Source organism: Schistocerca cancellata, chromosome 4 (genome assembly GCF_023864275.1).
Source record: "Schistocerca cancellata isolate TAMUIC-IGC-003103 chromosome 4, iqSchCanc2.1, whole genome shotgun sequence".
Classification (NCBI taxonomy): domain Eukaryota; kingdom Metazoa; phylum Arthropoda; class Insecta; order Orthoptera; family Acrididae; genus Schistocerca; species Schistocerca cancellata.
This window is the reverse complement of record NC_064629.1, coordinates 82767115-82786541: the sequence shown is the minus strand read 5'-3', so window position 1 is coordinate 82786541 and position 19427 is coordinate 82767115. Positions and strand designations below refer to the sequence as shown.

General features: G+C 40.0%; 1 protein-coding gene across 1 annotated transcript in view; it reads right to left on the bottom strand.

The window, feature by feature from the left end:
• The window catches only part of LOC126183871 (importin-13), a 190990-nt gene extending 186987 nt beyond the window's left edge, over positions 1–4003 (bottom strand). The window contains exon 1 of the mRNA XM_049926165.1: positions 3504–4003. Coding sequence (XP_049782122.1) covers positions 3504–3656 — 153 coding nt within the window. The 5' untranslated portion in view covers positions 3657–4003. The remainder of the gene's footprint in view (positions 1–3503) is intronic.
• Positions 4004–19427: the final 15424 nt, after the last annotated feature.

Below are 19427 nucleotides of genomic sequence, written 5' to 3'. Positions count from 1 at the left end.
GAGTGACCTATACGTGAAAGTAAGAACTATTAACTGCAATGTCAAATGTTTTTCCATTATTATTTATACTTAATACTAGGACTAAAGAGCTGTAGTACACAAGTTGCAGACTGTATTGCTTTCCTGCACAAAGTTACAATTTTAAAAAAAAAAAATTGTGAACTTACAGCATGGCACAGAAAAAGTATGTTTTTCAACATTTTTCATAAGAAATCTGAATCATGTATCCTACTGTTTACACATTATATCAAATTAGTGTCCTACATATTAAATTCATAATAATACTGAGATGTGTAGATCAACTCATTACGAAGTAGTAGATCTCCGCAAATAGGGTGAAGTTGACCAATGACTAGGCACATTCCCTTCCACAGCCCAGTAAGAAAGAAGCTGTTTGGGCCCCCTTCTTCAGTGTTATATGTAAGATGGATGTCACATCATTACAAAGCCACAGTGCATGTTTATATAAACTTGACAACAAAAAGATTGTATCTCTTACTTTAGTTAATTTTTTGATCAAGATGTCAAGGAAAACGTTATATGAAAGATGGAAGAGTTTTAAAAATACAATTTCCTTCTTTGTATCTGAATTTGTTTACAAAACTATTCCTTTCAGAATTTTTATCTCTATATACACTGGCATATATGTAAAAAAATCATTAATGTCACACATTATTACATTATTATCGTTGTTATTATGCAGTATTCTTCCTAGTGGCAGGTCCATGTCTTTGTACAGAGAATTTCTGGCCCCAATGTTCCCCGTCTTCAGCTTCTTCCTTCAGTCTTCCGTTATCGCCTTCCATCTTTCATGTCGTCCAGATGCCGAAATCTTCTTCTTCATCATCCTGTAGTTCATCTCATCTTCCTCTTGATGACATCCTGCACGAGCCTCTCATGCCGAAGTATGTGTCCGATTCAGTTGGCCTTTCTCTGAAGAATTGTATTCAGAATAGTTTTCTTCTCTCCTACTTGTCGCAGTACATCGGCATTTGTCACCTGATCTGTCCGCTTGATCTTCTCTATTCTTCTCCAGCACCACATTTCAAACTTTCCCAGGTATTTTTTCCCCACTTTCCTCATGGTCCACGTCTCTGCTCCATGTAGTGTATGTAATGCTTCAGATGTAGCACTTCACAAGTTTTATCCCTTAATATCAAGCTCAACTTGCTGTTTAGCACTACCTCTTCTTGTTGAATGCTCCTTTGCCCTTGGTGACTCTTGCTCAAGTTTCTTTTCTTGCAGAAGGTAACTTTTGTCAGCATTCTTCTCGGGTACTTGAAATGAAATGCATCACATTCTGCTGATCTTGATTGTTGGCAGTTATCCTCAAAGGTTTCTCCTGTTTTGATAAACACATCACTTTGATTTCTTGATGTTGATTTCCATGCCATATTTCTTTCCAGTTTCCACCAACTTATTCAACACGTGTTGCAGCTGTCTTTGATTTTCGGCAAGCACTACCAGGTCATCCGTATACTTGATGGTGTTGCTGAGTTGTTGTGCTATCCTGAAGTTTCCACATCCTTTCAAAGCTTATCTTGCCAGCCATTCTCCATACTCAGTGAAAGACAACATCCTTGTCTGACTCTTCTTCCTATATAAGAATGTATCTCCACATTTGATCACCCAAGCTGTCTCACATAATTCCATACACTGGAAAGATATTTAACAACCTAAAGGTCAACCACAAATATTTTAGGTACAGTGTTTCAAGAAATACACATGGTTTAAATTTACCAATTCTATATAGTATTGAATGTGGGTGGTGCGTGTAAGAGGCATTTTCACTTTTATTCTTTGCCATTGAATAAAATGTATTAGGATATTCTTCTTTGCTCCTAAGATTGCTACCATATATGTAAACATTTCAGCAAAGAATCAGATTGAGATTCAATTGTCTACATACCCCCACAGGACTTTGAAGTTCATCAGATTTGAGGTTTTTGCCAATGGAGTCATCTTTAAGCTATAGTGCACAGGATGAGATCTGTACTGTTTTCCTATACAAAGTTCCGCTTTTTTTAAAAAATCACAAATTTAAAGCACAGCCCGGAAAAAGCATTCTTTTTTCCCAACACTTTCTATAAAAAATCTGAATCATGTATCCTACTTTTTATAAACTGCATCAGCTAAATGACCTACATACTACAGACACAAAAATATTCAGGTCTCTACAGCAGGTCATTACTGAGTAGTACGTATCTGAAAATTGGGGATTGGTGCTTTACCAATGACTGGGTACACACCCTTGAGCTTTCAAACCTGAATTTATCAAACATGGTTTCACTTAGGAAGTGCTACACCTATTGGGCAGATTTACTATTAAGACATGTAGGTATCCATGTACCAGATACTATTAAATTCCGAAAGTGTCACCCTAGGATCCACCAAAATAACAACAGAATAACCCATAGACAACATAAAAATTATCTGCCTTCGTACCTACATGTTAAAGACACAAAAGCTTTTCTACAAAACAAAACTGATTGTAAATAAGTCAGCAAATGCCTTTAAAGAAAAATCTAGTTTGCTACTGTTGATACTACAAGACGAAAGAACATACAAGACACCAGAATGTACAAGATACCAGAAGCACCCATGATTTGCTGGAAATGGTTAAAGCTGAAGTGGTTAGGAAATAGTGTTACTGGGTTTAGCACCACACTGATATACATATCTCAGTTAAGAAGGTTATCACTGAGATATATATAACAACACAACATAAAATACGGAAAGAAATGAACAAAAAAATCTGAAAATTACGTACAATGCCCGGACACACAATTGATATTGTGATCAAAGACTGGAATAAAAAAAAAATTACACAATTCTCTAATACAGACAACAGTTAAAACTATAAGTGGTAAATGGATAAACAAAGCAAAATAAGCAGGACAATTCTGACCATTGTCAAAACAAGCTAAAACACTAAGTGCCGAGAAGTATCAAAAGGAACACAAGGTAAATAACATTAACAATCTGAATAATAAGTTGGATTACATATCATTTAGATAAAATTTGTAGCTCGTCTGCATAACACTTGTTATGTATAAACAAACGAGTTGTTTATGTGGCAAAGGATGCTGCAGATATCAGCACCAAATAAAAATGGGTGTAAGATGAGGTAATGGAGAAAAAATAAATTCACCAAGTTGAAACACTGCAATAAAAAGAAACAGAATGGAAAATCTGTGGAGTGTGGAGGTGTCGTACTCTCATAAATCGCATTTTTTTTTTTTTTATTGAATCTTACCGAAGTTTAACTTTGACGATGAGGTCACCACAGAAATTTATTGTTCTGAATAGCTGGAATGCTGCAAACACAAATAGCTTGGTAATTGCGTAATATTACAAGAGATACATAGCGAGGAAGTAAGGAAACTGTCGGAAGAAAGGTAGTAGAGTGAAAAGTGTTTACAATATGAATTTCACAAAACATTGCAATTACGAACTTTTAAACACCAACCATGACTCAAAATCAATATTACAACTCCACTTGCCTTCGACGGATCCAACAGCTCCCACACAAATTTCCATGCTGTAGTAGATGCCTGAGCTTCAGTTAACCAACGATGTGCCTCTGCTTGATCTGAAGTGCGAGATGTGTAAAATACTGTCACAGCTTTCTCCACGCCTTCAGATGTGAATTCCATTATTCCTATGAAAACCTTAATCCCAGGTCTGTAATGGTATGTTCAGCACTTCGGAAATATGTTATCGGCAGAGTATTATACGGACTCAGTCGTCTAACAATCGTATGTTATTTCTATGTGCTGGAACACCTGAACTAGACAGAATTTTTTGTATACCTTAAAATACATCATCTGAACACACATTTGGTTTTAAGAATTTGCTGAAAAAAATGGTTCCGGTTCAACCATAATGCTTGAATATAGGCTTACGACAGCCCGTTATTTATAAGACATCTGAATATACAATAATTAACAAAAACAAACTACCCCACATTCAACTTCCACCACCACTCCATAACTTGACAATAACACAGCACATAATCTTTGATAATCATAGATGATCGCTTTTCACATGCTATGCAAAGATAATATACTACATATCTGAAACGAAATATTGTTGTCAAGCAAACCACGTATTAAACCATGGAGGTAAGAATAAGGGGAGATGGCGCTACGTATCCCAGCCGTACTACGTATTGAAGCCATGGGGGCGTGGCTCGCTGCCATGACACTCTGACCAAAACATTGCCAGTGTGCTATAGCGCTGTGTGTATTACAGTCGCTAATTGCACCATATACGCATGTAACGTCATCAGATTGGTTGTTTCAAAGTTGTTGTTTAAAATAAAATCTCGTTAAGGCGAAATTCCGCGTTTCTTCTGATTAAAAATAGTTTTTAATGTAATATTACGAATAGCTAGCCTTCAATGTAAACGATACAATTTTGTTAATTCAGTAATAAACGTGTATCACAAAATAAATAATAGAAACTGAAAACTAAGTTAGCTATACCCTCCCTCCAAAGCCCCATAAATACGTCTTGTTTGTAATACGTACTGGGACATTTCAGTTACGTTACACTACTGGGAAACACTGTTCATTACCACCAATATTTACTGAAATACGGTACATAGAATGGCAAATCTACACAGTGTCCTGTTTAGGCCTATACTTTACGCCAGTTAATGTAGTGTTAGCTTTTAATTTGGTACAGTTGCCTCGAATGATCATCAGTTCGCCGAGCAGCGAAAGCTGATTGAGCTTCTCATGGAGAGTGAACACACACACACACCGACACACTCACCACACGCACAAGCGTCTGCCGCAAACACATGCCCTCGCTATCACATCAGGTGACTCAGACACCGACAGAGCCGGAGCCAGAGCTGACAGAAGACACAGTCAACACTGAAGACGGATCGTGGCAGCAGGTCGGTCCACGACACAAACCCCGTGAAAACACACTAACAAGTGAGCCCACAAACTCACGAGGCAACATCCGAGTGCTGCTGCCAGCTCCGACAACGCAAAATAGCAACACCAGCAACACAGGGAACAACACAAAGAACCCCACGACTTCAGCCCACTCAAGTACACAAGCAGCTACGCAGAAACCATCAAGTCCTCGGCTGGCTTCCCACAAGTCACCATACATGACTATGGAGACCTTAGTCTCTTAAGGAAATTGTGTAATAACAAGCACAACCCCACGACATACTACTCTAACCTCACTGGGGACCATGCCGCACTGTACGTGGTGAACATGTCAGATTATATGAATCTACTGAGCTTTCAAAAAGAAAGAAAGGTAGGAAACTTCACGTACAGTACAGTCTCGGAAAAGACCCAGCAGTACGCAATCAAGGGGATAGATTCTCTAACCCTGACAGAGACAGTACACAAGGAACTCACCGCTCTTGGGTGGGGATGCATTCTTGTAAACTGAATGATTGAGTTTGGCTCAGTGAGACCATCGCATAATTACTTGGTGGAGTTGGCCGACAAGGCCAAATCCCTTGACCTGCTGAAGTTAAAATTATTTCTTCACATCTTTGTCAATGTATGGGCTTACAACATGCCACACATCCCAAACAATGCCAGAACTGCCGTGCTTTGGACATGTGGGTATCTGATGCGGTCTGCCGGCCGTTGTGGCCGAGCGGTTCTAGGCGCTTCAGTCCATAACTGCACTGCTACGGTCACAGGTTCGAATCCTGCCTCGGGCATGGTTGTGTGTGATGTCCTTAGGTTAGTTAGGTTTAAGTAGTTCTAAGTCTAGGGTACTGATGACCTCTGATGTTAAGTCAGATAGTGCTTAGAGCCATTTGAACCATTTTTTTTCCGATGCGGTCTCACTCCCTGCTGCCACAAATGCGCTGGTGATCACATGACCCAACAGTGTAAACTCCACAACACTGCCATCTACAGGGGTGCATTGCATATACGAAGGCTCTGAGGCGTAAAATAGCCAAGCACGCAAATACCACCGCCATCACAGCTCCAAAACCGCCCCTGCGCCCAGTAAGGAGTGGAATATCCTTCGCTGGAGTGGTAACTGGCGCCCCCAGCAGCGCAGGGCGGTCAGAGGAACCTCAGAGCTGTGCACACACACAACAAACATCCCCAGCAACATACATACAGCAAAGACATACAACACCCAACACAACACCTGCATCGGCTACACCACAAAACACAAATAACAACACCGCCCTACCCCTGAGACCGAGTACTGCAGTCCACCACAGACCACAAAAGACGCACCTACACAGGGACAGCGGCAACGCCGGAGAAGGAGAAGGAGAAACAACTGGAACAGTGGACTCGACCACACCACAGCAATGTCACAGACGACAAGACATCAATACACACGTACACAACTCGGACACCAACTCGACGACTCACACAACACACCCACTCACCACAGAGATCACACAGGCGCCCATAACTACGACTCAAACAGCTGAAACACAAGCAACCCACACCAGACGCCAACATAAGCACCAGCGACCGCCAACACAACCAATAACCCACAGGCCGAGACTCTCAACATTAACCCGACACTCCGAAGAATAACGGAGACATTATTCTCCGGACTCACGACCACCAAAGTAGTGACGAAGATTATGGGGTGTATCTCACAACCCTTTACACAATTCGTGTCAGACTCGCTCAACTGGACTAGCGTACAAAGTATTATCACACTACTGTTCACACCAACACGTGGACAACACGCCACACCACCCCGAAACGCAAACGGGTAAACAAATCCACATATCCTGTTTTGGAATGCCAATGAGATCGCAAACAAAAGATCCGAAATGGTTGCGATAATGGAGCGAAAGGGTATCCGAATGTCACTAGTGAAAGAAACACTGCTTACGCCTCAGAAACAGCTAAACATCCCAGGTTAGTGCGTTTATCGTGCCTACCGAGCGGACGGCAGGAAGGGGGGCGGCACAGCGACCATCGTACACAAAGACATAGAACACACGAACATCGAGCTCCCTCCACTTGAGAGACTAGAGGCCACGGCTGTCAGGGTCACGTTCAACAGAACCAACAGTGGACGGGTGTCACTGTACAACCCTCCTAAAAACATAGTAACACGCGATATCAGCACAGTTCTCAACATAGCACTGCGGATAATCGCAACTGGAAATCTAAATGCAAAACACCCCGATTGGCAATCACGAATACGTACCTCCAACGGCAAGGAACTATACGAACATGTACTAGGCCGAAACTACATTATTCTCGGGTCGGACGTTCCCACGTACGTGCCTGCACAGGCCCGACACGGGCCGTACGTGTTAGACGTAGCCCTCATCGAGGGCATCATGTGCACAATCGACCTTATGGTTGAAAACGATCTGGAATCAGACCACATGCCTGTAATACTACACACGGAAAAAACACCGCAGGACACAGAACCACGCAGAATACTGAACTACAAGCGAGCGAATTGGATCCTGTTTAAGGAAACGCTCGATAGTCGTATTCCGGACACCCACGAAATTAACAACATGCAGCAAATTGATGAGGCGCTGGAGGCTCTTACTGCTGCTGTCCGAGACGCGATGACTGACGCCATTCCACGTTCCACACCAAAGCAACACTCGACGGTCCTACCCCAGAAAATTCTGGGCCTTTTCTCAATGAGGAACCACCTCAGGAGATACTGGCAGTGTAGCAGGCACCCATTCTATAAACTTCACGTCAACAGACTCCAGGGTATAATACAGTACAAAATACAAACATTTCGAAACGAACAATGGATGCAGAAACTCGCAGGGCTAGAGACGACATGTCCTGGCGTGTGGATGGTAGCCAGACACTTCACCAGGGGGAAACATTACATTCCCACTCTACAAGGACCAGACGGCCCAGCTTACTCCGTGATAGAGAAGGCAGAGCTTTTCGCCACAACACTTGCAGCGTCTATCATTGTCGAATTTGGCTCCATCAGATCTAGTATTCACATTTGAAACAGAGCAGGAGGTTACACGAATTGCAGCCCAGCCCTCGTGTGACAAAATCAGATGCACTAGGACAAACGAAATTACTTGGGCTATCAAGCATACCAGTGCTATAAAAGTTCCTGGACCCTATGGCATTCAAAACTGTATCCTCCAGGAGTTCACGGATAGAGCCATAGAATACCTTGCACACATAGCGAATGCCATCTTAAAACACTAACACTTCCCTGACTTTTGGAAGGTGCCCAAGGTCCTGATGTTCAGGAAGCCAGGGAAATAACACTCAATCCCACAAAATTACTGACCCATCAGTCTACTGTGCTCGCTCAGCAAGATTGTTATGAAGGTAATACTAAAACACATTACTAGGCACTGCACCGTCAATGACACCCTAAGACTGGAGCAATTCGGCATGAGGAATCACCACTCAACAGCACAGCTCCTCCGTGTAGTCGAACATATAACACACTTCTACAACACGACCAAAGCCACAGGGGCCGTGTTCCTGGACACCGAAAACGCTTTCGACCATCTCTGGCACAAAGGCCTTATATGCAAACTAAGCCATCCAGGTTTCCCAGACGGACTTGTACGTCTCATACACTCATTTCTCACAAATAGATGTTGTAACACTGATGTACAGGGCAAACAATCGACACAACATGGTATACGAGCTTGGGTACCCCAGGGAAGCATACTGGGGCCCATCTTGTACAACCTGTACATTAATGACTGTACAGTAATGACTTTCCAGCAATACAAAACACGACGTTAGCCCTCTACACAGATGACACAGCCATCCTTGTGCAAGACTGGGAACCGTCGAACATAAATTCACGAATACAGACAGCACTCAGAAACTGCTGAGCCTTGGTTGGAACGATGGCGTATTAAAGTAAACGTCGAAAAGTGCGAAGCAGTTCTGTTCCAATGCATACCGAAACTACTGCGCAAACATCAACACTGTCAACACCACATACACGCCCAATATGTTTCCGAGAGAAAGTCAGATATCTCGGTGCCTTCTTGGAATGGAAACTTACATGGGGGACCACATTGAATTCGTTGCCAACAGAGAGCACGCGAGGCTCAAACAACACTACCCAATGCTCAACAGAGGAAGTACACTGAATAGGAGGGTGTTGAGGTCCATATACACGACACTAATTAGATCTTTGATGACGTACACAGCTCCCATCTGGGGATACATACCTCCTGCATACCTGCGCAGCCTGCAGATCATACAGAACAAATTGCTATGCATCATTAGCAATGCTCCATGTTACACACACACCGCAGAGCTTCCCAATGAATACTGCCTTGTAACCCTCAAGGAAGTATTCACAAAAAAAGCCACATGACTATACAGGAACTCGAGACACTCGAACAGCCCTTTCATCCTTACTCTGGGAACCTATGATCACAACCGTAGGTGGAAGCATAAGCGGTCAAAGACTCTACTAACTAGGACATAACCACCTATGGCAAGCTAACACACACTTTCCGTGCTCTGTGCCTAAGAACAAGTGCCTAAGAAGTGCCTCATCAATAATGAGTCCACTGCACCTACACAAGGACTTCCCATTCAAATTTCGAAAACCGTAAAAAAATATAAGTGGAGAACTCCAAAACACAGTGAAAAGAAAATGAAGTGTCACAGGAATGAAGAACAAAAGAAAAAAATTGAATTCCACATTACAGGCGTTTCCTCGCTCAAAACTGTAGTAGTGCCAAATTGCATAACAGACAGGGATCCCGACAAACCAGTGGAACAAACACTTCAATAACATAATAAGTTAACAGAATGGATTAGCAGACAACTAACAAGAAATACAAAGGAGTCTTCAATCATATAGATACGATATCTCTTTGATGTAGTAGTGAAGTGGAAATTGTTAGTGAAATAAAAGGCTTAATTCGATCCACTAGTAGCGTCTACAAAATATCTAGAATGAACTGTGATACAAAACAAAAACTGTAGCTGTGCTAGGGTTCACAATTTTTTGTGAAATGTTTGCTGACACGTGTAAAATTATAAATGATAGGGACAGGCTTAATAACCAATCTTTAGAAACGGAAGTGGTAAGAACGAAACACTGCCTAAGAAAAACTGTGCTTCAATCCATAAATAAGAAAGAAACTCCATATATTTTGCACTTTCATATTAATAGTGTAAGTGCTGACCTTCCAGACAAAACTTATAAATAATGTCAGTGAACTACAGATTATTCTCTCTGAATCTAAAATTATGAAAAATATTTGCTTGAGTGAATACAGGCCTATGGGTCATAATATCAAAATTCTTAATAACATCCAGAATTTCGAAGTAGCCAAACGCTTTTGTAGACAAGAGAAATCATGTGGAGGTCCATGTAGACTTATTTATTCCAATATAGAATATGAAATAAGAAATGACCTTCATTATTTGAATGAAGAGCATATATTTGAGAGCTGCAGTGTCGATTAATGAAACTAAATATCATAGTAGTTCATATTGGAAGAGTACCAGATAAAGTGAAAATTTCTGGTTCTACACTCCTGGAAATGGAAAAAAGAACACATTGACACCAGTGTGTCAGACCCACCATACTTGCTCCGGACACTGCGAGAGGGCTGTACACGCAATGATCACACGCACGGCACAGCGGACACACCAGGAACCGCGGTGTTGGCCGTCGAATGGCGCTAGCTGCGCAGCATTTGTGCACCGCCGCCGTCAGTGTCAGCCAGTTTGCCGTGGCATACGGAGCTCCATCGCAGTCTTTAACACTGGTAGCATGCCGCGACAGCGTGGACGTGAACCGTATGTGCAGTTGACGGACTTTGAGCGAGGGTGTATAGTGGGCATGCGGGAGGCCGGGTGGACGTACCGACGAATTGCTCAACACGTGGGGCGTGAGGTCTCCACAGTACATCGATGTTGTCGCCAGTGGTCGGCGGAAGGTGCACGTGCCCGTCGACCTGGGACCGGACCGCAGCGACGCACGGATGCACGCCAAGACCGTAGGATCCTACGCAGTGCCGTAGGGGACTGCACCGCCACTTCCCAGCAAATTAGGGACACTGTTGCTCCTGGGGTATCGGCGAGGACCATTCGCAACCGTCTCCATGAAGCTGGGCTACGGTCCCGCACACCGTTAGGCCGTCTTCTGCTCACGCCCCAACATCGTGCAGCCTGCCTCCAGTGGTGTCGCGACAGGCGTGAATGGAGGGACGAATGGAGACATGTCGTCTTCAGCAATGAGAGTCGCTTCTGCCTTGGTGCCAATGATGGTCGTATGCGTGTTTGGCGCCGTGCAGGTGAGCGCCACAATCAGGACTGCATACGACCGAGGCACACAGGGCCAACACCCGGCATCATGGTGTGGGGAGCGATCTCCTACACTGGCCGTACACCACTGGTGATCGTCGAGGGGACAGTGAATAGTGCACGGTACATCCAAACCGTCATCGAACCCATCGTTCTACCATTCCTAGACCGGCAAGGGAACTTGCTGTTCCAACAGGACAATGCACGTCCGCATGTATCCCGTGCCACCCAACGTGCTCTAGAAGGTGTAAGTCAACTACCCTGGCCAGCAAGATCTCCGGATCTGTCCCCCATTGAGCATGTTTGGGACTGCATGAAGCGTCGTCTCAAGCGGTCTGCACGTCCAGCACGAACGCTGGTCCAACTGAGGCGCCAGGTGGAAATGGCATGGCAAGCCGTTCCACAGGACTACATCCAGCATCTCTACGATCGTCTCCATGGGAGAATAGCAGCCTGCATTGCTGCGAAAGGTGGATATACACTGTACTAGTGCCGACATTGTGCATGCTCTGTTGCCTGTGTCTATGTGCCTGTGGTTCTGTCAGTGTGATCATGTGATGTATCTGACCCCAGGAATGTGTCAATAAAGTTTCCCCTTCCTGGGACAATGAATTCACGGTGTTCTTATTTCAATTTCCAGGAGTGTATTTTCTGTGCCCTCGAACAGACGTGCCTATGATAATAAAGTGCACCAAACACAAATAAAATTATTTTGTACGATTCCATTGTTCTTTCACAATGGGGAGCCCACACCTGTTGCTTCGTTATTGCTTCAGGTAGCACAGTGATAAATTGAGGTCCCATATGTCAAAATGAGCAGCAGTAACATAAAATAAAAAGCGAGCTAAATCAGAAAAAATTTACGATCTGTGCAGGGAAATGACTCATATTACAAGCTAGCAGTACAATCCCACAATGAAGCAGCTGTCTATGAGATAATGAGCGGTCGAATAAGCAGTTGGCTGAGATCTGGTGCAACTGCGATGTTTAATGCTTCGAGTGGGTCATAACTGTGGCAACAGAATGATATAATCAAAGTTTATTTCATTATTTTTAATTAAACAGTGTTTTAGTGCATATTATGTAAGTTTATTTTATTGTTGTTTAATTAAACTAAGATTAATCTATGATTTTGCTCTTACATGTTTATCTTGGTATTTTATATGTGTGTACAAAGTGCGCCACGTACCCACTTGTGTTTCGGAAATCGGCGCACCTGGCTGAGGGTTAATAAAGAAAAGGCGGAAAACAATGTAACAACTGTAGACTTCAGTGTTAATATCACAGTTGAAAGCAGTGGTAAGTCCAAATTCACTGACATAATAAAAAAACTATGATTTCAATTTAAGCTTTACTCAAACCATAAAAATGCACAGTCAGCATCTTGTATCGATAATATTTTAATTAATTATGTGTTTGGAGATGTTAATAAATTTTTCATAGATTTAGGAATGTCTGACCACCCTGCATTACTTAGTGAAATTAACAGAAAAATTTACTGTAACAAAATCCATACGGAAAGGCACTTCAATGAAAAAAATTCACCATTCTCAGTATTAATTTAACTGTGTTTCATGTAGTAGTAACTTCGAGAAATTTTATAGTATGGCCCTGCTTTTATTGACATGTTCAATGTATCCTTCTCACTTAATATGATTGTAAGAAAATGATTAGCAGATTTAAATGGATAACTCAAGGTATAAAAATTCCTATTGTCAGAACTGGGCGATTCCACAATTACCTAAAACATAAAAAAGTAGTAACTGTACTGAGTATGTTAGAAGTAATAAAGCTTTATGTAAAAAGTTGAAAAGGCAGTCAAAAATGGTAAAAAATAATTTAATATATAACAGAAAAGTAAGGCAACGGCTGTCTGGTCATCTGTCAAATCAGAGTTACGTCAGAGGAAGATATGGGAAACTATCATTTTGTTTCTGTTCTCCCAGTCCTGATCTTACTTCTTTTCTCCCAGTCCCATAAGAAGGGCTTGAGAAAATAGCTGCAATCCAGATTTAAATTGTTTGGTAAAAAATGATATTACTCTAAGTAGACAAACATTTTGGATGCAGTGAACAACTTTATTGAAAATACAATCAAAGCGCTAGTTCAGAATGGTAAAGTTACAGGTATCTTCTGTGAACTTACAAAAGCCTTAGACTCAGTAAAGCTAATCTAAAAATTAGATAAATATGAGATCAAGGGATAATGCTCTACAACTGCTTATCTCTTATCTTTAGAACAGAAAACAAAGGCTAACTTTTACTTCAAATAAGGTGAATTTTCATTCTAAATGAGTTATAGTATCACAAGGTGTTCTTCAGGATCTCATTCTACGCCCAATGTTGTTACCATTCTATGTAATTGACACACCTGTAAATATAAATTCCATATCACTCCTTTTTATAGGTAAAGCTGCTGTTTTAATGCAAACTCATAAGTCAGAAAAAAATTCTGAGCTCCATTGTGGGCGCATTCAGTACCCTAGAAAACTGGATCCCATTAAATGGGCTGAAGGTTAACACTGTAAAAATCCAAATGACACATTTCAAAACCTCTACAGCTTAAAATACAGCATAAAGACCAACTTATTAAAGAAGTCGATAAATCAGATGCCTTGGATTAAATGTGGAAATGAACTTATTTGAAATTTGCATGTTTACCTTCAATAAAATAAATTAAATAATTTTGCATCTTCAATGCAAATACTAGCAAATGAGTACACAAAAATAGCATATCCTAGTTATTTTGAATCTGTCATTAGTTATGGTATAGTTTTTCGGGCAAGTTCAAGTAACATATCTCAGATACTGAAGCTGCAGAGGAAAACCGTTAGATATAAGTCTACTGCACAGCGTATACTATTTTGTCATTGAGTATCGCAGCAACTAGAAATCGTAATGTTCTCTCTGTATACATTGACGAAATTATAATCTTCTTGTACAGCAGAGAAAAATTATTTGACATGAAACATTGTAGCTACATTCATATTAATATATATATATATATATATATATATATATATATATATATATATATATATATATATATATATATATATTAATTTGGCCAACTATGGACCGCATACAACTTAAGACTTATGGTGTTTCTTTTTCTTCCATTCTTCCCAGTACTTCTTCATTTTCTTGCCAACTGCTTGTCTCTGCTCATCTGTCCACACTCTCTTGGGTCAAGGTTTTGGCTCATCTTCTTCACAGTTTGCGTTTTCTACCAGTAGCCTGAAGTGATTCCTGTCACGTATTATTTCTGTAACACCTATTTTGTTGGCGTCTTTCTTTACTGCTTCTATCCAGCCAACAGTTTTTTTCAGCTTACTAATGTAATTAAAAATTTTCTTTGTAATCTGTGTTTCTTACATTCATTTTCAATGTCTATAAAATTTTAGCCATCTCTTCCTCATTGTATCTGTGATCTTTTCTGTATTTTTGTGTAAGTCTTCATTTCTCCTTTTAATCCACCTATTTTCTTTGTATTTCTCAGGACTTAGAATTTTTCTTAGATTTTTCCCTCTCTTTTTTCAAGTTCTCTTAATTCGCCTTTCTTATTCAATGTTAGGCACTCAGATCCATACATTACTTGTGTCCTAATAACTGAATTATAATGTTTCATCTTCACTTGTGTGGATATTGATTTCTTATTGTAGTAGTTTTGTGTTAATTTATATGCAAATTCTAACTTTTTATTCTTTCTTTATTTGTTGTGTTAACTAGTCCATTGGCTTGGATTCACTCCCCCTGGTATTTGAATCTATCAACTCTTTTAATTTTTCCATACTTTGTTTTCATAAACTTTTCTGTATTATGTTTGTCTTCTATATACTCGGTTTTTTCATAGGATACTTTTAGCCCAGTCTTTTCAGCAGTCCCATGTAACAGATCAAGCATACCTGTTGCGTCTGTTCGGTTTTCAGTTATCAATGCCATATCATCCACAATGGCTAAGCATTTCACTTCAATTTTTTTCTTTCCTTGGCCCATGCTTATACCCTTTGTGCCTCTGTTTTTTAATGTGCTTTCCCATATTTTTACTATTTTATCTAAAACCAAGTTAAAGAGAATTGGGGATAGTCCGTCTCCTTGTCGAACTCCTGTTTTGATTTTGAGTGGTTTAGATATTTCGCCTTGAAACTTAATTCTTGATTTTGTATCTGTGAGCGTTTGTTCAACAAGTCTTCTGGTGTTTTCATCTGTCCCTGATTCATAAAGTATCTGGAATAGTGTTTGTCTGTCAACTGAATTGTAGGCCTTCTTGAAGTCTACGAAAGTAACTACTGTATTTTCATTTTGTATAGCTCTCACTCTCAAAATTGTTTTTAAATTAAGAATCTGTTCTGCACATGATCTATATTTTCTAAATCCTGCTTGATAATCTCCTATATTAGGTCCTGCTTGTTCCTCTATTCTATTTAAAAGTGCTCTAGAAAGTATTTTGTATGTCACTGATAACAAGGATAGGCCCCTGTAGTTATTGGTGTCTGGTTTATCTCCTTTTTTATGGAGAGGATGGATTTTCTGCTATACAGATAAGCCCCCTCGTTTCCACATTTCTGCTACTATCCCCTCCTCATCTGGTGCTTTGTTATTCTTCAATGCTTTGATAAACTTTTCTATTTCTTCTACTGTAGGTGGTTCCCATGGTGGATTTTCATGTTGCGGTTTTTGAAATTGTAATCTGTCATTAGGCTCTTCACAATTTAATAGATTTTCAAAGTATTCAGCTAAAATTTGGCAGTTCTCTTTATTGCTTGAAACAATTTTTCCATTTTTATCTTTAAAATGTAAACTTAGTGACTGGAATCCTGTTAATACTGCTCTGAAAGTCTTATAGAAGTCTCTAGTGTTGTTCCTTTTAAAGTCGGAATACATTTCTTCTAATCTGTCTTTGTCATATTTTCTTTTCACTGATCTGATGATTTTTGCTGTCTTTTTCCTTTGTTCTTTAAACTCTTCCCAGTATTCATGTTTCTTATTACTGTTACATTTTTTCCATGCCTTTAGTCGATTGTCAATTGCTTCATTACACAGCTCGTTCCACCATCTGTGTTTTGGTATTCTTCATGGTTGTCCCATTTCTTTAATTGACTCTAGCATTGTTTCTTTAATTTCTTCCCAATCATCCATTTTTCTTGTGTTTAGTATATCACAGAATTTGTCCTGATTTTGCATGAGAAATTTAGTGTTTACTCTTGGAAATCTTCTTGGTTTTGGTTTATGTTTGTTTGGTTGTAACATGGTCTTTATTTCAGTCAGATAATGGTCTGAGTCTATGTTTAGGCCCTTCCTCACTCTGACATCCAAGATTTCCTTGTAGTTGGAAGTCGTTATTGCCACATGGTCCAACCTTGATTTGGATTAGGTGATACCCAACTTTTTTTCTTTCTTTGCAAGTTTCCTGAAACATGCCAACAGTACTTTTAGATTAAATTGTTTACAAAAATCTATGAGTCTTTCCTCATTTCTGTTGGTTCTTGCATGTGCAGGATAATCTCCATCTAGTGATTTAAATTTTATTTCTTTGCCAACTTGTGCATTAAAGTCACCCATTAAAATTTTTATATGTTCCTTTTGTAATATGGGTGTTTCGTGTTCTAGCAGTTCCCAAAAATCTTCCACTTTGTCAATATTGGTTCTGTTATGTTGGTTGATAGGTGCATGTGCATTTATAATAGTGTAACGTTTATTGCCTGATTTGAAAGTCAGAAATGAAATTCGTTCTGATGGGGAGCTAAAATTAGTTATTGATTCCATATGTTGATGTTTGACCATAAATGCGGTCCCTAATATAGTTGTATTATTGGAACTTTTAATGGCTGGTTTTCCTATGTAGATCCTGTATTCACCTTACTCAAATGCATTTTCCTCCAGATACCTTGTTTCTTGAAGTGCTAATATAAGTATGTTGCATTGATTGAGAGTGTCTGTTAGGTGTTTTAGTTTTCCAACTTTCATAAGTGTGTTGATGTTCAGAGTCCCCAGTAAATGTTTTTTCATGGGTCTTATCTTTGAAGAAGTACTAGCAAGCTCTGACTCTTCCTTACATGATGTTCTAGGCTCTCCAGGACTCAAAGGCCTAGTTGCACCACCATGAATAGCGGTTACTTCCTGGAGTAGTTTTCCTTTTGAAATTTACCATAATGTCTTAGGTTAAAGTGTGGTTTGGGGAAAAGTAGTTGAACCTTTCGATGATAAAAATTCAAATATTTAGCTTAGAATTATTAGTGAGGCCGCCACTAACATGTGGGACAGATGCCTTTTGTAGCCACCCACTGTGAGAACAGACGCTAGAGTCTGGTGCTTTTATACAAAAGCCTGCCTCTTCCACCACTTCCACTGTTCTGATGATCTTTATCGCCACCTTCACTGCTGTTGAGGTCTTCACCGTTTCCCTGGCATAGGACCCTCACGAGGTACTATCACCTGGGCCAGGTGAACCAAGGTTTTTTAATGATGTGCTACTCCTCCCCCTACTCCTTTTTCAACCGGGCTTGTTAACTCATCCAAAGCTGGTATCAGTATCTGACTTGTCATATGAGACACTCATCCGAAGAGCACAAAAATAACAAGCCATAGCTTAAGATGGCAGGAACGTAATATTTTAGTTGTGAAGATTAAATGCCAAATATAGTGGTCCATTAACTTAAGATTCTTGTTGACGTAAATGTTGACTTACATACAATAAAACACAATGATGACATCTGGATTATAACAGTAGATATACTCCTGACAATTAGCAGAAGTCAACTGTCCAAATGTAGGGGTTCTAGTGTTAAGAAAAGCTAAATTCAGACAGCGCTAAATGTGTGCACATGAGAAGTGCACCTAGACTATATTAAGTAGTTTATGTAAAATTAAAATAGAAAGATAAAATCGTGTCTTGTGTAAGGCCATTGTTAATCTCAAACGATATAAAATAAACAAATGTGAAAGTGCATGTACAAATAGAATCTAAAAACATTCTTATAACAGAATAACACTGCCACATTATTTTGCTGTGCATGTAGTAAAAGTGCTACTAAAAATAATAAATATTGTACAGTTGAGGTGGGGGGGATGGTGAACACAAACTAAAATTGATTAAAACTTAGTCGCTAAAATCTAAAAAAATAAGTGGCCTAAGGCTGATCTTCCTGAAACCCTATGTTTTATGACCTGTTTAGGTGAAAGTGTAGCAGCAGCTATTTCTTAAGGCTTAATCTCATTTATTTGAACATTTTGTTCTTGGTATCTGAGATACTTTTTAAAACAGTCATAATCTCTGATCCTATAGGAATAAATTTTTGCAGCAGGATGGTGTAATTAAAGGTGTCAAAGGCCTTTACAAGAGCAAGAAAAATACCTATGTATAGCTATGGCTGGTAGCGTCTTGTCAATAAGACTTAATCAAAGAATTTCTGTTGTAAGTAGGCTGTTTATGTTTCTTATTGGTAATGCCACGTAGCACTCTGTATGAAAATCACTGGCTGTGCTGTGTGCAGTCTGTGGCTAGTTTGCATTGTTGTCTGCCATTGTAGTGTTGGGCAGCTGGATGTGAACAGCGTGTAGCGTTGCGCAGTTGGTGGTGAGCTGCCAGCAGTGGTGGATGTGGGGAGAGAAATGGCGGGGTTTTGAAATTTGTAAGACTGGATGTCATGAACTGCTATGTATATTATGATTTTTCAACACTATTAAGGTAAATACATTGTTTGTTCTCTATCAAAATATTTCATTTGCTAACTATGCCTATCAGTAGTTAGTGCCTTCAGTAGTTTGAATCTTTTATTTAGCTGGCAGTAGTGGCGCTCGCTGTATTGCAGTAGTTCGAGTAACGAAGATTTTTGTGGGGTAAGTGATTTGTGAATGGTATAGGTTAATGTTAGTCAGGGCCATTCTTTTGTAGGGATTTGTGAAAGTCAGATTGCGTTGCGCTAAAAATATTGTGTGTCAGTTTAAGCACAGTCATGTACAATTTTTCTAAGGGGACGTTTCATATGTCGACCCTTAGCCGAGGATACCTCACTGGAATCTTCTGATTTTTTTTCTTGTAGTTTGTGTAATTAGTGTAGCGTTTGTTTATTGCTAGCGCGTAATTATATAGAGAATTTCCTTTGTAGTTGTAGTTTTTCACTGTTGTACAGTTGTGGCATGCATGTAGATTTGCACCAAGTTTTTC